At 45.0% G+C, this 24,868-nt stretch overlaps 2 protein-coding genes across 2 annotated transcripts; one reads left to right on the forward strand and one right to left on the reverse strand.

Moving 5' to 3' along the window:
- Positions 1–907: 907 nt before the first annotated feature.
- On the reverse strand, positions 908–5,209 carry LOC144102096 (uncharacterized). Its single transcript, XM_077635378.1, has one exon. It carries the CDS (start codon positions 5,114–5,116, stop codon positions 3,029–3,031), a length of 2,088 nt encoding a protein of 695 aa, XP_077491504.1. The 5' UTR covers positions 5,117–5,209; the 3' UTR covers positions 908–3,028.
- Positions 5,210–7,690: 2,481 nt separating this feature from the next.
- On the forward strand, positions 7,691–20,047 carry LOC144102097 (uncharacterized). The gene is made up of 8 exons (XM_077635379.1): positions 7,691–7,828; positions 8,169–8,383; positions 12,767–12,841; positions 12,921–13,070; positions 14,448–14,573; positions 17,036–17,265; positions 18,996–19,155; positions 19,643–20,047. The coding sequence occupies exons 2-8, from the start codon at positions 8,170–8,172 to the stop codon at positions 20,011–20,013; spliced, it is 1,326 nt and encodes a 441-aa protein (XP_077491505.1). The 5' UTR covers positions 7,691–7,828; position 8,169; the 3' UTR covers positions 20,014–20,047.
- The last annotated feature ends 4,821 nt before the right edge of the window (positions 20,048–24,868 follow it).

The raw sequence follows: 24,868 nt of genomic DNA on the forward strand, positions 1-24,868 counted from the left end.
AATCGAGGAGGACGAGGAGGAGGAAAGGAAGATAGGTTAACCAGGGGCCGGGAAAAGGGGTGAGGGGATAAAAAGATCAAGGAGAAAGCAAAACAATATGTATTATTAATGACATGAGCTAGTAGCATAACCTATCGTTTCCTGTTGCAATAGTTCAAGTAATCTCAATAACCTGAACGGGTGTCCATAGGACCGTCGATCATCTCACGACCAAGAAATTGTGGTGTAAAAGCAAGTTACACTACCACATTAACTCCAACAACACATAGCCATTTCCTGCGTTCTCAAGATAAATGGTAGAAAATACACAATGAGCTCTCTAACTTTTTGCAGTGTGAAAAAAATGACGGTATAGGCATACCTGTATGCAGAAGGAAGTGCACTCTCAGTTTTTACTGCAGCAAAAATGCTATCAAAGAAGAAACCTAAAAGCCTGATCTTTCAACCCTAGGATTAATGAGCCCAGAAAAAATTTGATGAATGAAAAATTGCTATGCGAGTGCTCTCAGGAACAATAACTCATCTTTAAGCACAAACAAAGTTCATGAAAGAGCTAAGGCATTTCATGTCTCAAAAGGAGGCAGCACAAGCACAAAAGCCCCTTAATTCCCACTGCACTCTCAGATTCAGAAATTCCTTGACTGCTCATGCATTAAGCGAGTGAGATCAAAGTAACTTTTCTTCTATTCTTATGTATTTATCTTTTTTTGTAATGCTTGGCTGCAAAGCCAAGTGTTTCACATACTCGGTTCCTTCTTCACCAAGTTTCTCGTTGCAATAACCAGTTAACTGTGAGTAGGCTTTATGTGCAAGTTTTTTTTTCATGTTTCGAAGAAGTGTGATTGTCTACCAACTTGCCTAGACTTCAACTCTAATCAAGCTATAAGTGTAAATGGAAATTATTCTCAGGCTTATAAGACTATTGCCAGGAGTTTGACAACTAACAAACCATTAATTGTCGACCAGCCACCATGCAGCCAGTTTACCACTGCATAAAATGCATGTAAAGGGCTGGACTGGAAACACACTTGGCCCCTTTTATGCCCACAAACGGTGGATCCAGTTCAGTCATTAAGGACAAAGAAGAATATGGCACCTCTGTGTGCCTCCTTTTGGCGAAATGAAAACAACACGTACGGCAGAAGCACCAGCTTTAAAGGGGCATGGAGGATATGACTTCAACCTATTGCTTTCTTATAATCGATTCCAAGGCTCTTGCTTTCTGTGTTGTTAGTTCTTGCAGATAAAATCATAATTTTAAATTTTTGTCCTCTCTCAATTCATAACAATAGCAAAAAAAACTGCTAACTACCATTTATAATTGAATGGCGCATCACCACAGATCCAGTGAAAGAACCCGTCTTTTTTAACTACACTTTTCTTGCAAAAATCTCTAATGATGACAGCAAATGTATCTAAATTTTTGCAACTTCCCTTTTAAAGCGTTATGATGTGTAAGTATCTTTTTTGTTTTCAGACAGCAGTAATCCATCAGATTTGTCCTTGGCATCCCTTAAAGTAGCAGCAGCTTCGAATTTTTTGCTACAAACCTGATGCTGTATGGTACTTTTATTCAGTATAAATAGCCCAAGCCTCATGTCATGAGCAGACATATATATGGTTACACAGCTAGATTATTCAATTTCTTTTTAAAGCAATATATAGTCATGTTAAATTAAAGTGCTGAAAATATGATGTGTCTCGTGCTAATTAAGTGACGTAATTCAAAGACTGCATTGAAACAAGTGTTTGAAGGGAGCTCCTTCCTAGAAACAGATCTACTTTCTGGTGTGGCTCGTACCAAGTGTTGATGCACTTCATCCTCAGCATATTTACAACATGGGTGAAACTGCATTTACGAAAGTTAAGTGTGCAGTTTTATAGGCTCATCTTAGCAGCCCGAAATTAGGTGGCATGAGAAAAGAGCTGCAGGGGACACAAACAATTAAGGGCGCTTATCACAGCAGATGCCACTTCACTACATAGTGACAGAAATCCGTTTTTGCTGGTGGACACTAAGAAGTGGTGCACTGCTTAGAAGCAGGTCATTTCAAACTTATTATTCGATGCAACAACTTTCCGTGCCATGAAGTGACTTCCAGAGGTGAGTGAGCATCCCTTCTCTCCTATGATGTTTGAACTCTAGGTTTGTCAAGTTAAATTTCCATATTATCTTTTTTGTAATCATGTCAGTAATGCATCACTTACAAGCAGTTAAGCTGCATGCACTAGTCTTACCTAACATTTAACATAAATGCGTGTTAATTCAGCCTTGCATTCTCAATATCTTTCTTTGCCCACTACTCTGCAGTCTGTTATATACTAACAAGTTGAGAGTATACTTTTTTATTTATTTATTTATTATTTATTTATTCACGTTGCCTCACAGGCTCCAAGCATGGAGTATTGTGTGAGGGGGGGGGGTTACATAAATAGGGGTAATAACAGGAGCATGAATGACACGATTATATAATGCTGATTGACTGTTACTACTCATTAAACAGGCAGGCGCTCACGGGAACAAGAGGGTTCTGGAGTTTCTGGAGGCGCAGCAACGATCCTGCCAGTAAATTTGGGTGGCCCTGAAGAGGGCCATTATAGCTTCAAAGTTGATGTTCCCCAAAAGATGAAATTCCAAGTGCTTCAATGCAGATCTAGTATGCAACGGTGGCTCAGTGGTTATGGTGCTTGGCTGCCGACTTGAGAGATTCAGATTCCATCCGGGCTGCAGCAGTCACATTTTGATGAGCATTGAATACTATAGAGGCCTTTGTACAGTGCGATGTCAGTGCATGTTAAAGAACTGCATGGCGGTCGAAATTTCTGGACCCCTCAACTATGGCGTCTGTCATAGCCTGAGTCGCTATGGGATGTTAAGCCCCATACAACCAAATCCAAACCATGCAAAGGATGGTGATGTAGAAGTTGCTGTCTTCAGCACCAATTAACACTTCAAGCAAGATGCTGCAATCTGCAGCTATCTTAATAGAGGCACATAATCCTTCAGGCACCACAGAAATGTAAAGCCTCACTGAAGGTGAAGCAAAGGGAAAACGACATGCCCCCTCTTGTACTGAAGCTTTATACATCGAACTTTATTCTTGATGTACGAAATGGGCCAGATTTTGGTTTCTTGACCAAGAGCACTGTAGCGACGCACGTCCATCCTTGAAGAGTCAATTGGGACTCTAAAAAACTCTCTGCCATTTGGCAAGATGCCAGCTTTGGCATTGCCCCCCAGGAGATCAACAATGACTACAGCGCAGTTATCCACCAGAAAGCAGTCACCGACTTTCACGTCACCACCCACTTGTCCTGTAGAGAGCGGTGTGCACGCCCTCACCTCTGACATTCGTCGGCTGAGTTGCGCCAGAGGCTTATTTGTCGTCCGCAGTCTCTTCTTTACCTTTCCTAGGTAACTTTCAAATGGAAATGCACTGAACTCATCGACAGTGCCATGCTCCAGGCATTGCTCTGCCAAGTGTGCAAGGGTGTGCACATTGTACACGAGTTGTTTTTGTCCGTACAGTCTGCCAAATTCTTGCACAAAGTACCGCAGCAGGTCGTGAGCAAACTGGTTGAGGTCTCTGTGATGCTGAGGAGAGGCAAGTACCCTAACAGATACATGCAAATATAAAAAATGCTTATAAAGCTCATCAGGCAGGATGGATTTCAGGAGAACAGGCCCCAGGTATAGTAAAAAAGTCCTGAACTCTGTGGCCTTCCATCTGTCGAGTTCTTCGGTGCCCCTTGGTTTCCTCTGAAAGTACTTTGGAAATGCAGTTGCTGCTTCTCGCAGCTTGTCGTTGAGTGCACTCCTGTCAGCCCGGCTCAGCCTGGCAGCGTGCCCCTTGCATATCCAATTCCTAAGGAGCCGCCGCATAACCCCCAAACAGACTAAATGCATATACTCTGTAGGAAAGCATTTCACCATATCTACGTTCAGAGATGTAAATGGTGAAACACCAGTGTGATGGCGCCGATCCTCTTGCGAACGAAAAGAGGAGTCTGTTCGCTGTGGTGCATGCAGGTCAGGGAAAGTCATCCTGTTTTCCAGATAGTGCCCTTTTTGGCTGCAACGTTCACAGGCATGATAGCCTGTGTGGCCAGTGATTGCCTTCACGAAACTCCTTGCTGGAGCGTCACAGATCACGGCTTTTAAGCACACATTGACGTGCACCCCTTTCACCATCAGTCCGTTGCAACTAAGGTTGCGCACTTCATCAATGAAAGGCCTGAGGTATTCCTGGAGGCACGGAGGTTTCCCTGCACCGCAGTACGCACTGACCATAAATGGTTCAGATTTCTTGATGTTAATTACTCTGCACAGAATTGGCCAGAGTGCAGTCTGGCTACTCCTATGCAGAGGCAGCCCATCAATATTTGCGTGCAGCTCGACATTCTCAGGCGCTGGTCCTTGGCCAACAGCATGCTGAATTCCCTCAGCAAGGCCAAAATGCACAAACGAGTCGCCGTGTTCTAAATTAGCTTTCCGCTCCGTCTGCATGATGGTCCTTGCATCTTTCGGGAGCTCTACAATCCCACGCCGACGGCAGAAGTCCAGCAAATCGTTGATGCAGGCGTGCGTCAAATTGTGCTTGCTAGCTATGCTAGCTAACTCCTGCGCTGTCGAGAGATGGCGATAACAAAGCTCAGGAGACTCCTCACGAGGCTGGCCCATTTCCACGTTCTCAGCAGTAAGGCTGTTCGTGGACGAGGTCTCATCGCTTGAGTCGCACGAGGTAGCGGTATGCTCGCTAGAAAGGCTTTCAGCGCAACTCTCGGACACATAAGCCTGCTCGTTGAGCTCGCTCTGAACAGATGGCATCGACGGGTCTGCAGGTAGCGACGAAGTAGCTCGTCCGCTGCCACTAGCGCAAGCGCCGCTTGCGTAGGCTTCGCTATTCGGCCGTTTGCTTGCTCCGGACGGTAGCGGGAGTGGAGGGGCGCTGACGACGTCCAAGGCCGCTTCGCCGCCCGTTCTCTTGCTTCCGGAGGATTTCAGATGCGTAGACGGTGGCCGTCGGATACCGAGCTCTCCTAAAAGTTCCCTGTACTCTTTTTCGATGATACGGTACCTCCGCCACTTGCTCATGACCTCCGTCTCCATGCTCATGACGGAGCGCTAAAGATCAGAGTGACGAACAATCAACAAACCTAACCGCTCAGAGCTACAGTTAAAAACGAAAAGAGGCCTAACAATGAAGATACTCGCAGCGCACAAAAACACAAACATCACAAAAAGGCGTTAACACTGTGCATAAAAAAGACCTCCGGTTGCGAATTATTCGGTATTATATTAGGTCACTATCTTTAGTAAATAAAAAAAATAGTTGAGTTGTTTTTATTTTTAATTCACGGAGAAAATAAGTGGCCGCAGCGGCACGTCTTAGTAGAATGCGTCTAAAATACGGTCGTGCCGCACCTCCATATTTACCACCACTCGCTAATAACTGTTCAGGTCATATAGCCTCCTTGACTCGCTCATCCATCCACTCCAGTGAGAGCTACACTCTACTGTAGTTGCCGGAGCAAATGTAGTCACTGTCTGTAATTTATATTTTTTTGTGATTTGTTTACAGCCTTTCTCGGCTTTGTGCCAGTGATCGATGCAGATCGAGGCTATTTTCTCTATTTAAGCGCTGATAGCTGGTAGAAAACTTGTCGTGAAATATTGTGTGGGCCTCGGGACAGACGGGGCATCAGCCCAACAGCCTTTACACAAAACTCAAGGCACAAAATGCGTGGTTCTAGCGTGGTCCTAAAGTGCGTGGGCTACCCCCACATTGACTGCTTTTCATATAATGTACTAGAATCCTTTACGTCAGGCTTTCAAATGAAGCACAGGTACTCCAAAACGGCAGCATGAGTACGGAGAAACGTACGCCGGCCTCATGTGACGCCGGTGATTATTCGTAATATAGTCCGAGGTGATGGCGGCCGTGCTAGACATCTTATCTTCCCGCATACACCTAACGGCTTGTGTGCGTCAAGTTGGCTCAGCATAGCACCTGCCTTGCGATTAATTGTGAATAAATTGGCTATACTGGAAGGCCGCTTTAATCGGTGCATTGAAAAGTAGAGAACGCTGCTACGCAGAAAGAATACATATGGAAATATACACCGATGATCAAAATTTGCCTTTTGTTGGATTTGTAATCGGTGAAATTAATTTGAGCGAATGAACAAGGGCTTCGGTGGAAGACCCCGGCCCCTGTCCGGCGAGCTTTAGCTCTACCATACGGTAACTACGCCAATTCTTTTGCGAAAACGCTGAGTTGCGTGCAGCTACGCAGAACGACAACACCGAATGGGAGCAGCACATATGTTACATTTCAGGGCATGCGGTAGGGTTTTTTCTAGACAGCCCCGAAATATCTTCCCCTGATCAGCATCTCTGACAAACGTTTCCTGCTGGATAGGTGCCGCAGCGTTTCTTCTTTTTTTTCCTGCATTAAATGTGAGCTGAAGAGGCATTACTGCGAACCTAAAGCTTCTGAGTGACCGGCGCCGACCCGAACTCCATCGGTTTTGTCTATTGTCCATTCGGTGATTTCGTAGCAACAAAGTCAATTTATGCAATCGAATCTGACAATCGCGTGCTCAAACGAAAGTTGACGATCTGTCAGACAATACCCGGTTCTGCGTGATAAATGCAAAAAATGTTGGAAAGCCGATAGACGTTCCCGCTGATGAAGTTGAAGGTCACATGACCGCGAATGTCGAGATGATGAGCCGTACGTATGGGTTCAGAAACGTCTATCGTAACCTGGACATGGTCAGTGACTTTCAAATTCATCAGTATATCATGCCTCCAGACGGACTTTCCCATTGATGTCTGAGCTGGCACTCTCTTTGTTGTCACTGCCGTCATCAAACGCAGCCGTCAAACAAATGCTCAGCTAAGTCTTAGGGCTGAGACGGGACAAAAATTCTTGGCCGGTTTAAAATCCTAGCAGCCTCCATTCCCGGCCATACCAAACTTCACGTACATGGAGGAGCGCTTGCAAAGTCTTGTTATAGATCTACATTCTATTTCGCAGGTAGGTTTTATAGTGAACGAGACCTGGCTGAACATTTGTTCGGTGGCTGCGTTTGATGACGGTAGGGACAACAAAGATAATGCCAGCTCAGACATCAATGGGAACACATATATGCTAGGGCTCGACGAAAGTTCGTCTCCATGGTCAGGCATGATACTGATGAATTTGAAGGTCACTGACCATGTATGGGCCAAACTTTTCCCCTTCGAATCAGGTCACGATGCCTGAGATCCCTCTCTAGACTACTTCCGTCTATTGTGCTATATCTTGTCTAGCCGCAACCTCTGTACTAGAGTTTGTCTTGGAATTTATTGTAGTGTATTTATTTTATTGTGTTTAGTGAAAATGTCGTGAGCTGTACCTATATGCATTGCTGAATGCATATCATTACTGAGTGAGTTTATTGTGCGATGTTTTTTGCGTGTTGTTATTTTCCCGATACTGCTATGCTTTGAGAAAAAAATAAAACACGACGTTTATGATAAACACCACATTTGCTTAATCATGAACTCGCTTGCAGGCAAGCCTTGCGCTACTTCTAATAGTATTATGTAGATATACTTGCCAAAAATAGTTTAATATGGCTAAGGAGTTTTCCATGCAAAAACAAAGTTTTTTGGCTTTATTTGAGCTACTACGGAGGCCAGCTTGGCTACCTGTGCTTGGAGCTATCTGGCAACCCTTGCTGCCCGTCCGACCGCTCCGACGGATGCCATCTCTTTCTTTGTTCGGTCGTCGCTGTGTATACATCGTGTTTTCCCGTGATCTTCAAGCCCGCCACTTGCGTAAGTATTTACGCTTTTTTGTTAGTAGCTTCTTTTGTTTCCTCATGAGCCTACTGTCATGAGTAGCAATAAGGGGAGAGGCGTCATTTGTTGCCCTGTTCTTTAATTGTACTATTTTATAGTCATGTGGGAGGCTAGCTTGCCACATGGGTTCGGACCGACATGTGCACCTTCAATTGTATGCCTTTTTCATGCACTTATTTTCTTAACGCTGCGTTGTATTGCTTCTGAGATGTGTCGCGAGACCTTCGTGCGAGAGGAACATGAGAATAGGGCGAGCGAGCTTGTGAAAAATCAGTTTACGCACTAATCTTTGTTTGCATCGCTTTACTCCTTGCAGCATGCCACCAAAACCGTTTGCGGTAGTGAAGTTCCCGATGGAGGACGACAGCTTGGCTGTCGTCCCTGTCGGGTGGCTGTCCCACGACTGGCAGCATTGCCACTGGCCGAAAAGGCGAGCCGCGGAGGTAATCCGCCTCGCTCGAGAGGAGGCGGACCCATCCGCCCCAGGGTGCGAGTGGTTCCGCTGCCCAGTCGCTGTCGTCACAACATGCAGTAAGTGGTTTTATTGCCTGGATAACGCTATGTGTGCAATTGTGAATTGTGGTGTCTAGCATCCCGAAGCGACGCATGGGCTGTGACGGGCGCTGTATTGGAGGGTCCCGGATTTTTTAACCGGCTTTAACGTGCGCCAACACTTCACAGCACACGGGCGCCTTTTGCTAGCCTGTCAAGTGACTAATCTTTTCAAAACTCGGAGGCTAATGAATGATGCACACATGCATTTATGAGCTGATATCATTGCTTCATCTGCATCAAAAGCGATTGCCAGTCCAAATTCGCATGTGATCTCAAACACTGCAATGCCTTGTTTTATGGTGATATCCAGTTTTCCAGGTCACTGGACTCTACAGGTTTGAAAACATTTAGGACTGACTGTGCTTTGTTCTTGTCCAAGTTTATCGCTCGTGATTGAAAAGATATCTCTATCACATGGGCATTTCAATGACTTTCAAACCAATTGTCTACGACTCAGGAGATGAACACTAGTTGCTGCACAGTTAGCTGCAGCAGCAATTGAGTCAATATATGGCTTGCTCGTGACGTGACTTCTGCTCCTATCAAGCGCTGGCGGCCATGCCGCCAAACCACTCGATCCCAGACCGTCCGCCTTGCGTGGCCTGACTGCTCCTTAGATGCTTTGGATTATTTCCTTATCCTTTCAGGCGTCATGCTGCCTCCACAGGGGAATTGGCTATTCAATGCAGGCTATTACTTTGAACTTGCTGGATCGGTGCATGTGCGCTGCACAAAAAAGGTGGAAATGTGCGACAATATGCATGCATACATAGTGTGGCCGGGTTACGATGCAATGATAGATGATGATGTGGTCTGAAGTGACCCACAGGGATCGTGAACTATCTAGTTTACTCTTCCAGCTTTGTGACATTAGAAAGAATGGAAACCTCAAATCATTGGAGGTACAAAAATATTTCACGAGCTGCTGGTCGAGGATCCTGTCTGCAACGAGTCTACGATACCTAAAGCTCGGCCTCAGCATGCTGTCCTTTCTGCCGTTGTTGCTGGCTGTGGCCGTGGTGATGAACCACTTTGCCTAGTGCTGTAGCCAAGGTATATGCAGTGACGCAGGGCCCAGTCTGTGTTTGGGTTGTCAAACAAGTCAGATGGCTTCACTCGAAACAAAAACATTCACTTCTTCAGGGTGTAGTCCTTGCTCACCATAGCTTTGCAGACATTAAGTTCACGACCCAAACCTCTTATCTGTCACAAAGTGCACTCTGTACTCTTGTAAATTGAGACTCTTGGGGTCCAAATTGTCTTGCTTAGTCCGAGCCAGCCACAACCTGCAGCTCTTTGTGCTCTGGGATCTTGGAGTTCTTGTGCTAAGTTCATGTTAGTCTGCTTCTTCTTGTGCCTGTACCTGTCGCTATGATTGGAGCCACTGAGGATAATGCACAAAACCATAGTGAAGCTGCGGATGGACGGGAATCAACTCTGTGTGAGCAAACAGAGGCAGCGGTAAGCTAGAGGCAGTCTGGCAGTGGTTCAGCACAGCATGGCCGCCTGGCAACCGATGGGCACTGAATGCGACATGCGGGCCATGTATAATGTATTGAGACAGTGAAGCAGCACAAAACTTGGTGGTGATTTCGAAGGCCTTCAAGAGCGGCAGTGTGCGCTCTTGAATTTGGAAATCAGAGCCTTATAATTGGCGAATAATTGCTGATGTTTAAGAATATTCAGTTGAACCTTGCTGTAACGAAGGAAACCCCAAAATGTCTGTTTTAGCCGTTCCATTTTTATGGCAGTCATCGACCTTTGTTGCAAATGGATTTCATGCTAACAAGCTTATCTACTACAATGTTTTGCTAATGTGCATGAAATTTGACTCCACATTGCAGTGGCACTGTGAACTAGTCGAAGAAAGATAGGTGTACAGAATCGGGTGGTTTGCTTTGTCACTTGAAGGCTCCACTGGTACTTTCTTGCATCACTTTTGCTGTGACAATATATATTTGTAACACTGTTCCACGAATTGCTTGAAAGTAATGAGATAGAAGAGCTGCTGATATCATTATGAAATTTTTCTGCTGCCAGCAAGCAGCACAGAGAAATCATACAAACAGGAGGATGTCTCTCTGCATTGCAACATTTGCTGCACCATGACAGTGCAGTTATCAGGAACCCAGTCTATATAATAATGTTCAATTATCGAGTGATTTCTTCTGTAGGGTTATATGCTAAACTGACGGGACCAAAATATGCTTCACTTCTAATTAACTGGAAATTCCAATTAAGCGGCTTAAAAATATCGGGAGTCAACTGTATAAATTATTTAGCGGTTTTAGGCGAATAATACGCAGTGATCTGTGTATACACTGATGTCTACCGCATCATTTGAAAGTGCGCACCAACAAGCTGTGGTGTCAGTCGATGCATGCGCATGTACCTGTTAGTTTTAAGTAAGCAAAAGCATTGGGCGCACAAGACAGGGGCAGCTTTGAAACCAAAATTACTGCACGTGGTTGGTGATCAGTCATTAAAAGCCTTACAAAAAATTAACACAGATTTTGTCTTTTATACACAGATAGCTTAGTGTGTCACCAGTGTGCGTTGCGGGAGCTTTCAACACACACAAGTGCCTGCCTCATGCCCTAATTTAAGTAGATCAACTGAATATGTCAGCCTTGCCAACGCTTGCCTGTTTCTTGCAGAGCCCACATGAGAACGGCTAGCTGTCTTCCCACAGGCCTAATCGCCTGCATGTAGTCATAATGACCAGGCAGTGGAAAGCTTCTGTGAAATGTAGAATTGGCAATGGGGAAAGTAAAAATGCAGTATTCTGTACTAATGGGAGGCTTCAGTGCCAATGTTGGCAAAAAGCAGGCTGGAGACCAGGCAGTAGATGAATATGGCATTGGCACTAGGAATAGCAGAAGGTAGGTATTGAGTTCGCTGAACGCAATAACTTGAGAATCATGAATACTTTCTTCAGAAAACGGAAGAGCCGAAAGTGGACATCAAAAAGCCCTAACGAGGAGACTAAAAATAAAATTGACTTCAAACTGTGTTCTAACCCTGGCATTGTGCAGCATGTGGAAGTAATCAGAAAGGTGTGATGCAGTGACCACAGATTGGTAAGGTCTCAAATTAGTCTGGACTTGAAGAGGGAACGGAAAAGACTAGTAAAGAAGTCCATCAACAAATTAGCGGTAAGAGGGGAGGTAGAATAATTCAGGATTTCGCTACAGAACACATATTCAGCTTTAACCGAGGAAGACAACCTCAGTGTAGACGCAGTGAACAATAAAATTTCAGAAATATTACCGAGTGCAGTGAAGAAGTAGTTCAGGGGGAGGAGTGCAGGGAAGAAGTTCTTTACCAGTAAACTATCCAAGCAGATGAAAGATTTGATTAAGACATGAGAAAGTGTGAAAGCCTCCAACCCAACAGACAAGATAGAACTGGCAGAGCTATCAAAGCTGATCAACAGGCGTAAAGTATACGACATAAGGAAGTATAATATGGAGAAAATCGAGCATTCTTAAAGAACTGTGGCAGCCTGGAAGCAGTGACAAGAAGATTAGGCGTAGGCAGAGATCAGATATATAGGCGCTTAGGGACAATTAAGGGGGCAATGTCATTACTAATATGGACAAGTTTGTCAAAGTAGCAGAGCAGTTCTATACTGACCTATACATTATTCAGAGTAGTGAGGACAATGAGATTGGCAGTAGAGAAGAGCAATCAAACGTTCTGCCAGTAACGAAGACCGAGGTTAAGAAAGCTTTAGAAGCTATGAAAAAGGGGAAAGCAGCTGCGTAGGACGCGGTAACTACAGATTTGTTGAAGGATGGTGGGGCTATTGTGCTAGAAAAACTGGCCACCCTGTATAAGCAGTGCCTCTTGGCATCGACGGTACCGCAGTGAAACTGCCCACATTCAGGGCCACTGCACAGAATGCCTCCACGACAAAGTAGTCCGTTGTTAAAAGTTCTTTCAGCGCAAGCTAGAAGCTAATCACAGGAAAAACTTATAAGGTCTGTATTCTAGAATTTTGGTGCCTGGCTGGTTTCATAATTCAATATAGTTGCATTATCGTTTACCACCTTCCAGCCTAGCAGGAAATAAACCACATATGCAGCAAAGGCCACTGATGCTACCACAGAGGCTGTGTGCTTGGCCACCAAGGTCACATGATAATCTACATCCCTTCCCTACATTTCCTTTCATAGCCCACAGGCTGCTTCAAGATGCCTACTGTAAAGTGTTTGTGTTTGCAATAGCCAGGAATTATTGCATTAAAAGTAATATCCAGGAATTGTTGCATTAAATGTTTGCCTTATTTTCATGTGAAGCAGCAATTTTAGTGTGGACTGCACTTGAGTTGGGTGTTTGATCTCTAACCTTTTGCAGGATCATACAAGAATGCAGAGAAAAAAGCTAAGAAATATGAGATGAGCTCTGCAGTGGAAAGCTCTGCAATTTCTGGTAAGTGGAAAATCCTAAATTTTTAAACATTAGTAAAATTAATGCATATTCAAAATATGCACGCATTTTTCTGTTTTAGGCAATGAAGGTCCGGATGGGCCTGACGTCCGGCTGCCATTGCCACCACCCCGGCTGCCATCGCCACCACCCCGGCTGCCATCGCCACCACCCCGGCTCCCGTCGCCACCACCCCAGCTGCCATCGCCACCCCGGCTGATATCACCACCCTGTAAGCCTTTATCTGTGTTTAGCCTTTAGATTTGCATTGTTTCAGTTATGGCTTAGTGAATTTATGGTAATATCACATAGGAGAAAGGGGGGACACCCACCCTCTAGCCGTGCCCGCTTTTTATTGATCGCAAAAAATGCATATGGGTGACTCATGAATTTGAGCTCAATTAAGACCCTGTTGCAAAACTGCATTAAGTCTGCTTTCCTGCATAGCAAAAACCCCTTTACCACAGAGTCCATGCGAGTCCTTGAAAACCTTTCAAGAGGGAGAAGTTATTTTCAAGGGCTGAAGAACAATTTGAGGTGAAGGCAACGGAACAGATTCTTTCAGTTGTCAACACGTGTGCCCTATCCTTAGACGATGTCATGGCCAGTTGATACAGTGTTAGGTGGTAGCTTTAGAGATCACTTCTTGGTTTTTATCGTTGTTACAATGTTCTTTTTGGTGCCTTTAAAATCACCAGTCACACCTGTGTAGGCATGCGCTGTACCCTCAGAAGACCGAAGCATGCGGTGATTGATGTCAGACGTTCTTTCTGAGAAAAATGTACCCGGGCGTTGTTTACGGCGTCCCGTGTTCCGAATGTGACAGTGTCTACATTGGCGAGACTGGCAATTTTAAAAGGCACCTAAAAAAACATTGCAACGATAGGTTTGCCGAGAAGAGCAATTGTAGTGAGGTACTGTAAAAATTGAGTCATGAAGTTTAGCATTTCATTGTTTTCAAGCAAAGGATGGAAGGTAGAATATAGTTTTTGTACTGAAAATTTAAAAGTGCACAGAAGACAGGGACAAGAGGACTGGATGGGACAAACGCTGCTCACAACTGGGTTTATAAACATTTTTCATTAACAGCCCACCTGTGAAGTCATAGTCAGCATTGACTTGCACAATGTAACTGCCAAAGGCAGGAGAGAATTTTAAAATTGTAATTCATCAGAATGTAATCAATTGCCAGCAGAATAAGCAAGGCTAATCCCACCTGTAGCATACAACTCAACTCTGCGGTTCTCTCATTCAAGTTGTTCTTGTGCTTTCAAATTTGCAGCATGATACCAGCTGGGGCAGCATACAGCTTCGTTAAGGCTTTTTGTGTTTTTGAGGGTCCGCCAGAATAAAGGAGCAGTTTAAATTACTAAATCTGGTAGAATGAGATGACACCCTGAACAAGCATGGTCTTAATGAATGGGAGCTCATAAATGCTTAATGCTAATTCTGTACGAGGCAGTTACGGTGTATATATATGTATCCTTTCAGCAGAAGTGCTGATGTAGCATTTTGGCATTATCTGTGTAGCATTACCTGTGTTATACTGAGTAATTTTTCCGTTCTTCCTGCATCAACACTAATGCTTCATGTTCGTGTCCAACTTCAGCCCTGCTTAGCAGCCACTCAATGGAGGCGGCCACACCAGCTGGTGCAAATTGCACTGCGGGCTGCCCGGCTGGTTCGGCCTCCACTGCAGGTGACCTTGAGGATGTGGAGGAAGCAACTAGCGATCGTAAGGCTTTTCGCTTTCTTTACTTGTATATGAAGAGCCTGAAAAGACGAGAATGCAGTGAGAGGATAGGATGAGAATCTATTTTTTTGAAGTATGAGCCTAAACAGGCCTTGGTAGAAGTTCTGTTTTGCCTTAAAGGAGACCTAGTTGGTGGATATTTCAAAACGTGTGCTTTGAAAATGACCACTGTTTGTATAAATATGCCTGCTGCAAGTAATTCTTAATAGAAGTACTGAACCTAAGCGGTGATAAAATTTGCTACTTGACACTTCCACAGCTCTATCTCATTCCTACTTACTAGTTGCAGTGTGTTTTCCCGGCGAGTAGCAGTTTGTTTCCTTTAATTTCTTTTTTTGGTTCTGGATTGTGGTTTTGGTTCTGTTATTGTTGTTTCCCTTGGCCTATGCCACTAGAAAGCCACAACCTTTTAAAGACGGACCAATAGAAATAAAACAAACATTACAGATTGTGGCTCAGGACTGCAAAGTGGTCACTGTACTCTATACAGTTTCTCTAGTTTTTGTGCATATATTTTTTATGTGCCCAGCCTGCTGTGCTTTCTCACTACCACTGGCAGCTGTTGTCACAATGGAAGAATACACTTATGGCTGTTTCCATCCTTGCCATGATGTGACGGCAATCAAAATGGCAACCAAGCTGAATAGAAAACTGGTGGTACATAGAAGGAACAGTATTCAGAGCAGCTATTTTTAACTAAGGCATTGTCAGTGCATGGTGCATTTTTGATATATAGATCTGCAAGGGATAGAGCAGCTGTGCCTTGTGGTGGAATCAATGGCAATTTAGTAGCTTAATGCAGAGCATGTTGACGCCCAGTGTTGGTTTACATTACCATCATCGATGCTGCAGTCCCACAGGGTGTTAATTGTTCTGACGTCCAGTGAAATCTTCCACAGCAGTTCATCATCCTGCAGAATCTCGCACTTCACAAACAACCTCATTATGACATCGTGTAGAACAGCCACAAATATGTTCCCTCGAGGCATCCACCACATTTGCATTACCCGTCCTGATATGTCAAACTTGCGGCCAGGTGCGCAGTTGTTCTCTGAAGGATGACAGCCATCTTGAACATATTCGTGAAGAAGCACCGAATGCTTAAGGGGCATTCACTCTTGGACACTCGGCGGAGAGAGCAAGTGAAATCCTCTGCCACCGAAAAAGCTGCATCGTTCACACTTCCCAACCACCTCGTCTGCGCTCATCGTCTGTGTGTCGTCTGCTCAAGGCGTACACAGATATGGCAAGAGGTTAATCCATGCTGTCTACGTACAATAACTGTATGCACGCTTACTTACGCTAAATGCAGCTATTTTGCCAGACGTTACGCCATTTCTAGCATTGTCGCTTTTAAATACATAAGATTAGCCTAGTGGCGCCATCTGGTGGTTACTCTCAAGCCTTTCTAAAAAAGGAAAGGATCGTCACCTAAAATAAAAAAAGAACACATTTATCACTCACACTTTTTTTATGGGTGAGATGAGACAAAGCGAAAGAGCGCTGGCGCTTTTATGGGCATTGAACGCGCTCAAACAGGCAGTAACAGCGACGAATTCAGTCCCAAACGAGGCGTCCCGCACCGAAGGGCGTCGCCATGTTTGTTGCCGAACTTCGTACTCTCCTTCCTATTGGCTGACGGGATTCGGCGGATTTTTTTCCGGTGGCAGAATTCGGTCCTGGACCGATCAGGCTTACCGCTTGGTATTTCGGCGCAATCTCTGCCGCGGCAGCGGATTCCGCTCGTTCTCTCTGCCGAATGTCCACCAAGTGTGAACGCGCCATTACTTGGCCCTGAGCACAATTGATGAAGCACCGCATTACAAACTGGTAAAATATGTAGCCAGGAGACATTACATGCATCAAACAGCCACAGAGAAACTGTGTGCGTGGCATCAGCTCTTTTGTCAGCTGCAGAAGAACCAACAACAGAGTGAGCTGGTGCATCAGTGAAGAACCAAAAACAGCGCTCGCCCATCTTCTAGTCTGTCTTTATGGCGCTGTTTTTAGGTTTTCATCAGGTACCGGCACTCCCTGCAAGCGTTGCTGTTCTGAGTGGCAGTTCCACTGCAATTGGAACAGTGCCCCTTTCATCAACTATCAACACTCCCAAGAGTGCTGAGCATACAGCTAAAAGTAGAAAGGAAAACGAAAAATCGTTCTCAAGAACCATGCAGAAAATTCTGGGCAGAGCTGTGGAGCAAACATAAAATTTCATTTACCGCATCATCCCTGATGCTAGTTTGTCTCCCCTTTATTTATGGTGCCATGCTCTGATTTTCGATTGCAAGCCAACACCCGCATTTCGGATTTTCAAATTTGAAAACAATAGGTCGACTTGCAAGCGTGTAAATGCAGTATATTGCTCATATTGCGTCCTTGAGGTGTAAATATATACATCTGCTGTGAAAGCCTGCCCTCACTGGAAACCTTGCTCGTTTCAGCGACAATGCTCAAGGTGCTGCGGCTGCTGCTAGAAATACGGCAGCAGCAGCGGGAAATCCTGCAGAGAGTGAGCCGGCTGGAGCAAGCTCGGCAAGAGCCGAGGACACGGTCGCCGTCTCCTCCTGTGAGCTCCCTCCCGCCACTGTGCCCTCAGCTGCCAGCCTTCAGTATTGAAGATTTTGAGGCGGCAGAAGCTGCTGTCAGAGATGACAGAGTAGCAGCTGCCCTGGTAATTTAATTTTTCATTCAATGTTTTATTACAGTAGTCTGTTGGGTGCTTAATGTATATAGTTGAGATATTTATTGAAAAATCTGAGCCCCAGAAGTAGATGCTTGCCATGCCTAAGCCATAATCATGCTGTTCTTGTATAAGTTTTCAGCTAATATAGTGGGAATGGATGAATTTTGAAAAGTCCGCACATAGTAGGGTTACTGTGACATTGTTAATAGTCTGTTTTATTACAACTGAAAATTCCGGAAACAGTCGCGCCCACTTATACCGACCATGACAGTTGCATAGATTACTTTATACTAAGTCTAATTCCTGTATTACAGTGAAAAATCCAAACTCTCGTACAGAATTAACATTTGTTTCTTTTTTATTCGAAATAAGTGCCTTAATTGTTTTTGCTTCTTCTACATTCGAAAGGAATGCATTGTTTCTGTTCCTTCTAAAATCGGATTGAACGTTTCTTCAAAATAGACCCTATTTAATGCACTTTATAAGCTCCCAAGCGCAGCCGTGTGCTCCTTATCAAGATCCTTGGCTATAAGCGGACTGCAGGCACTATGCAATTAATCCCCATTGCCGCTTTCACGGCAGCTAGTGGTAGGTCAGGCCTGTTGTCATTAGCTTCCTACTAGTTCAGTGCTTTTAGTTCACATGGCATATTCGTTTAAAAGCATCAACTATAGGGTTCATGACCTCTGCAACAAAGCACACAAGATGGTACAAAGGAAAGAAATTAACACGGACAGCACAGCTGTATCGGGGTATATAGCACAATTTCAGCTGATGGAAAAGGTGCGAAGGAAACAGGGCGAGAATTAACAAGAGTAATTAACATTTTGATTAGTAATTATATGCTGTCATTGACATATAGCACATTCTTGGCCACATGAGCAAGTTATTCACTGATACTGATGGGGTACTAAGGCAAGGTTTACCTGCTTGGATATATGAGGGTGCAACTCTGATGATTCAGACGAAAATCTCTGTTACCTTGAAGTTTGAATTACAGAGTACTGTATCTGTGCTGCTAACAATGCTTTCAAGAGATATTTTAAGGCTGTCTTGATTTATTTAATCACAGCACTATGTTATGCTCTACTATACTATTTGTGGCACATTCCATCAAAGTATTGAGCCTCATGAAGCTAGTGTAGTGTAATGTTAAGTCTATTTTTTGGTATGTATTTTGTTCACAAAGTTTGGCTGAGTTAAGGTGGCACACAAATTATTTTAATTATTGGTTTGAGACGATTGACTGGGAGTGCTGTTTCGGAGCTAATTTTTTACATTATTCGTTGTTTTCCAATTAAGGAGACAGCTTTGATCAGTCTTTTGCCTGGCTATTGCTTTTTATGCCTTTCATTAATTGAAGTGCAGTACTCCACTCCAACCAGGACAGTTTCAAGAACCATAGATGCTAATTTTAGTTGCATATTTTCCCTGTAGTGATGCATAAGACATGAATCACCGTGGAGTATTCCCTTACGAGTGCTAAACAATTTAATATTGAACTTCTTGATGCTGTTACGGTGGTCAAAATGTAAGAAGTGTTTCACATGAGGTGTAAAAAAAACACTATAATTGCTGCTGTGTTGTAGCAGGTATACTACGATTACTTTCGAAGTCACACCGTTGTCTTTGCTATTGCGTTCTACAAGTTAAGTGGTTATAGAATGTGATTTTTCATGTGAAATAACCGTTGGGCAACTGCAAATTTTTCTTTTCAGAAGAAGCAGCTTCTCCGCCTAGGCGGAAACAATTTAAAGGAGGTGGCGGCGAATGTCATGGGTGCTGTGATGGGGGTGGCTGTGCAGAGACTATTCAGCCTGCGGGGGAGGAAAGGAAAACGGCCATTCGTTGGCACAAAGCTGTGCAGGGTGGCAACAGGTATACCTGATTTTGAATTGCTGTAGCTTTTAATTTAGAAATATTGAGATTCCTGCTTTTAAACATGTACAAGTTTTTCCAAGCTATTTTCTTGCTGTATCTTACTGTAATTTTTTATAACAGCTGATGAATATTCTGTTGCTGTGTTTATGTGATTAGTTTGGGGGTCTTAGTCATAAAACTCCATAAAGAAGCAGCAGATGCCCTCAATCAAACCAATCATTTCCATTTGTCATATTGTAATCCGTTGTCATGAACTTCCCTGCAATGGCCACTTTGACGTTGACTGCAGTGCCTTCATGATAGCTCATTTTTTTTGCATTTCACTACTGTACAGTACTTGTGTTGTTTGTTGGGATACCTTGCGTGTCAGTAACGTGTGGTTTTTCTGTGTCAAATCATGAACTTGGATTTCCATATGCTTGCAGGAAGTGTATCGTTTTAAAAGTTGCATTTCTTGGTCTTAATGCACACTCACCTTGCACAGATGCCATCTGCGAGAGGCAGGGTGTCGACATCCTGGCAGCACAGGGTTTTATTGGCAGGTGGCTGCCCGGTGCGTGCGACCGAGGGGGCGGCCGAAAGAGGCGCTATGCCCAAACTTTAGAGCCTCCTGAGTCTCACGCTCAAGCGCCACCTGCTAACCCCTGTGCTGGGTCAGCACCCTGCCCAGGCGCGCCCTCAGCCTCCTGCCCTGCAACCCCTCCAGGCATGGCCATCCTGTCCCCCTCAGGGGTCCACCCAAGCTCTGCCCCCCCCCCCCCCCACAGCCTCCTCCTCACGCCCAGCCACCCTCCACCCAAGCTCTGCCCCTGCCCCCCCCACAGCCTCCTCGTCACGCCCAGCCACCCCACGTAGCACCCTTGCCACATGGGTTATTGCCCCACGGGCACATGAGAAATAAAAAAACATTTTTCTGAAATTCCTGTTTGCTTGATTCATTTGGTAGCTGCTGGACATTAAGTAAAAAATGTGCATGAAATATTGTTTGCAAATCAAAATACATATGCAATGAAAATACTGCATGCAGTTTTGAAATTTTAATGGGAGTTCGAACCAATTGCATATATATACAGCTAGAAGTCGCACGGTATTGAAAGCCACGGACGGGACCTCTAAATGCATGCGATAATTCTGCACTGGTCTCGGAAAATAATGGAAATGCCTAGAGGTAGCCAAGATATGCCGGTATCCGAAAGGCCACTATTCGGCCATATTGGGGCCACTATTCGGCCATATTGGAGCCACTATTCGGCCATATTGGAGCCACTATTCGGCCATACTGGAGCCATATTGGGCCCTATATTGGCAGTGATGTTTGGGCCATTCTTGGCATTCAGATTGGCTGAACATCGGCCCAATCTTGGCGGGAATGTTGGGCCATGCTTGGAAAGAGTTGCGATTTGCCTAAATGCCAATGAAGGGCCGATATTCGCGCCAATTTTCGCCAATGATATGCCAACGGTGGCCCGATATTGGCGTGCTGCTTGGGCCGCTGATTGGGATCGTTACCTCCCAGCACTGCTATTTGCATATCGCGAAGTCCCGCAGTCAAGTCTGGGCTTTTCGCCGTTTGAAATGTTGTACGGTAGAGCCGTCAGAGGACCACTTACCATCCTTCGAGAGCTTTGGTCAAATAACAAATTGGAAACCGATCAGAAGACCACGTACACTTACGTGCTGGAACTGAGAGAGAGGTTGGAGGAAACCTGCGAGATTGCACACCGCAACCTTGATGCTTCCAAGGAGAGGTACAAGAAATTTTATAACCGAAAGTCGGTGAATCGACAGCTGAGGCCAGGAGAAAGGGCCTTGATTCTGCTGCCGAGTGACAAGAACAAGCTCACTATGCAGTGGAAGGGTCCATTTCCAGTAACAGGAAAGAAGAATGAAGTAGACTACGAGCTGCTAGTGAGCGGAAAGAAGAAGATCTTCCACATAAATATGCTCAAGAGATATGAAGAGAGGACTGCTAATGCCGACCAGATGATCTCCTGCATGGTCATCAGTGAGGAGTCGGATGCAGGGGAAGTGCCCACTTTCAATTCAAGGAAGACAATGGGACCAGAGGACGTGGTGCTTAACCCCACCCTAGATGCAGAACAGACGGCGCAACTCAAGTGTCTCCTCGAGCGGTACGGCACTGTTTTCTCAGACCTGCCCGGAAAGACGAAGATTATTGCGTGCAAGCTGCGCCTGACCACCGAGCAGCCCGTACACGTCAGGCAGTACCCTTTGCCACTGATAGCACATAAATCAGTTGAGAAAGAAGTAGAGGAAATGCTTAGACTGGGCATAATTGAGCGCACGGAGTCCGCCTATAACTCACCCCTCATAGTCGTCAAGAAGACAGATGGCTCCAATCGACTATGTGTCGATTTCAGGCGGCTCAACAGCGTCTTAATCCCTGACAGCGAGCCCATTCCAAGAATCGATGTGGTGTTTGCGAGCGTCGCACAAAAGAAATATTTCTCGAAGTTCGACCTCGCGAAAGGGTATTGGCAGATACCTATGGAGGAAAGTTCCAAAGAAAAAACAGCCTTTTCATGTGCTAACGGCCTATTTCAGTTTCGATTCATGCCATTTGGCCTGAAGACTGCAGCGGCCACGTTCACAAAGCTAATGAGACAGGTACTGGGTGGTCTTCACCAGGTGCACCACTACATAGACGACATTCTGGTTGCCACAGACACTTGGGAGGAACATTTGATGGCACTCGAAACCCTGTTTGAGAGACTTCGTGAGGCAAACCTGACGGTGAAGCCCACAAAGTGCGAGGTCGGATTTGAATCTGTGTCCTTTCTCGGACACGAGATAGGGATGGGGCGGATAGCGACGAAGCCCGATATTGTAGAAAAAATACAGGCGGCACCAAGGCCAACCACCAAGAAACAGGTGCAGTCCTTTTTGGGGTTGACTGGATTCTACAGGGAATTCATTCCGCATTATGCAGACATGGCTCTCCCACTGGTAGAGACGACAAAGAAAGGGGCGCCAAATACAGTAAACTGGAGTGACCGGCACCAGGAAGCATTCAACAAACTGAAAGAAAGCATGGCGCAACCGCCCGTCTTGCTGGCCCCTGATGTCAACAAGCAATTTGTTTTACGCACAGACGCATCAGGGACAGCTCTGGGCGCAGTGCTGATGCAGGAGGAAGATGGCATACTTCACCCTGTGGCTTATGCTAGCAAGAAGCTTAGCTTATGCGAACAAAACTACTCGACTGTAGAAAAGGAGTGTTTAGCACTTGTGTGGGCACTAAAGAAGTTTCATTTGTACCTGTATGGAACGCATTTTAGAGTGCAAACAGATCACCAGCCCCTACAGTGCCTGACAAAAACCAAATGGTCGAACGGAAGATTGATGAGATGGAGTTTAACTCTCCAGGAGTACGAGTTTCATGTCGAATACATAAAAGGGAGAGAAAACTTGGGAGCAGACTTCCTTAGTAGGCTGATCTAGGGTTGGCTTTCAGCGTGCGTGGCATGCTTGTGTACCCGCAGAAAAGAAATATCGATGCGTGTACGTGCTTTGCTATGCTTTGTGTGTATATTGTATGAACAGTGTGGTTTCTTGTGACTTTTGTGTGTCCGTGTTTGTGCATATTACGCGAGTGAGCAGTTTTCCTCGTGGGAAAACTCTTAAATGGGGGGGTACTTGTCACGAGTGAGTGCGAGACGCAGCGGCAAGAAGTCAAACCGCCAAAGAAACCACGGCACGCAGCGGACGAAACCGACATAGACACTGGGAGGGAACGGAGCAGACGGTGCAAAGTGCGCGCGTCTGCGCGGAAGCAATAATCGTTTACGTGGAGACGGAGGAAAAGCAGACGGCGTGGGCGCACAGCTCCGGAGACCGCAAGTGCGTGTGAATCCACGGCCGCGAAGATACATGGGCGCAACGCACCCGCGGGTAGAGGAGAACGGTATGCAACGGCGTCCCCTCCGTGCGGCCGCCCCGAGTTGAGACAAGGGGACTCGAGCTTTGACGCCGGTGTAGGAAACACGCACCGAGGCTGCCCTCCTGGGCCGACGCAACCCCGGCAACGATCCGGACCGTCGAGACGCTCCTTCGGCTACGCTCCGGAGGCCCCGGCGAGGTCTCCTCTGGCGACATTCCTCACCACCAACCACTTTGAGTACCGATTGGACTGTTTTCATTATTCTACATTGACTCAAAAGACTCTAATTAGAACTATTTGGCGTTATTCTTACCACCACCTGCGCGTGGAAACTCTGACTGATTTGTGCATGCTTATCGATGTGATGTAAACCACCTTTGTATTATTCAGTTTTGCAGTTGATGTGCATTGTTTGATTAAATCTTGTTTTTGGAGACGTACACCTCTCTGGTTCTGACTCACGTTCTCGACAGATAGTGACAACAACTTGTTTCGTTGTTTTAAGCACGAATACATGCTTTTCGCGCATTTATAGAAGAAAACGTTTTGACGCGTATTAGAGGGACACTTGTAAAACCGATGTGTTCAGATTTAGCTCATCTCGGTCTAAAACAGCTTGTTTCGTTGTATTAAGCACGAATACATGCTTTTCGCGCAGTTATAAGAGAAAAAGTTTTGACGCGTATCAGAGGAACACATTTAAACCGATGTGTTCAGATTTAGCTCGTTTCGGTCTAAAACAACTTGTTTCGTTGTATTAATCACGAATACGCGCTTTTCGCGCAGTTATAAGAGAAAAAGTTTTGACGCGTATCACGTGGATACTTGTAAAACCGGTGTGTTTAGATATAGCTCGTTTCGGTCTAAAACAGCTTGTTTCGTTGTATTAAGCAAGAATACATGCTTTTCGCGCAGTTATAAGAGAAAAAGTTTTGACGCGTGTCACAGGGACAATTGTAAAACCGATGTGTTCAGATTTACCTCGTTTCGGACTAAAACAGCTTGTTTCGTTGGATTAAGCACGAATACATGCTTTTCGCGCAGTTATAAGAGAAAAAAGTTTTGACGCGCATCACATGGACACATTTAAAACCGTTGTGTCCAGATTTAGCTCGTTTCGGTCTAAAACAGCTTGTTTCGTTGTATTAAGCAAGAATACATGCTTTTCGCACAGTTATAAGAGAAAATTATTTGACGCGTATCAGAGGAAGACTTGTAAAACCGATGTGTTCAGATATAGCTCGTTTCGGTCTAAAACAGCTTGTTTCGTTGTATTAAGCACGAATACATGCTTTTAGCGCAGTTATAAGAGAAAAAGTTTTGACGCGTATTACATGGACACTTGTAAAACCGATGTGTTCAGATCTAGGTCATCTCGGTCTAAAACAGCTAGTTTCGTTGTATTAAGCAAGAATACATGCTTTTCGCGCAGTTATAAGAGAAAAAGTTCTGACGCGTATTAGAGGGACTTGTAAAACAGATGTGTTCAGATTTAGCTCATCTCGGTCTAAAACAGCTTGTTTCGTTGTATTAAGCACGAATACATGCTTTTCGCGCAGTTATAAGAGAAAAGTTTTGACGCCTATCACATGGACACTTGTAAAACCGATGTGTTCAGATCTAGCTCGTTTTGTTCTAAAACAGCTTGTTTCGTTGTATTAAGCAAGAATACATGCTTTTCGCGCAGTTATAAGAGAAAAAGTTTTGACGCGTTTCACAGGGACACTTGTAAAACCGATGTGTTCTGATTTAGCTCGTTTCGGTCTAAAACAACTTGTGTCGTTGTATTAGGCACGAATACATGCTTTT

This window comes from Amblyomma americanum, chromosome 8 (assembly GCF_052857255.1).
Source record: "Amblyomma americanum isolate KBUSLIRL-KWMA chromosome 8, ASM5285725v1, whole genome shotgun sequence".
Taxonomy (NCBI): domain Eukaryota; kingdom Metazoa; phylum Arthropoda; class Arachnida; order Ixodida; family Ixodidae; genus Amblyomma; species Amblyomma americanum.

What these genes read in the sequence shown, in the direction of transcription:
- LOC144102096 (XM_077635378.1), bottom strand. Translation starts at nt 5,116, where the DNA reads ATGAGCATGGAGACGGAGGTCATGAGCAAGTGGCGGAGGTACCGTATC.
- LOC144102097 (XM_077635379.1), top strand. Translation starts at nt 8,170, where the DNA reads ATGCCACCAAAACCGTTTGCGGTAGTGAAGTTCCCGATGGAGGACGAC. An exon ending in CCGGCTGATATCACCACCCT is followed by an intron (nt 13,071 to 14,447) that starts GTAAGCCTTTAT and finishes GTCCAACTTCAG; the next exon opens with CCCTGCTTAGCAGCCACTCA. An exon ending in GGAGGAAGCAACTAGCGATC is followed by an intron (nt 14,574 to 17,035) that starts GTAAGGCTTTTC and finishes TGCTCGTTTCAG; the next exon opens with CGACAATGCTCAAGGTGCTG.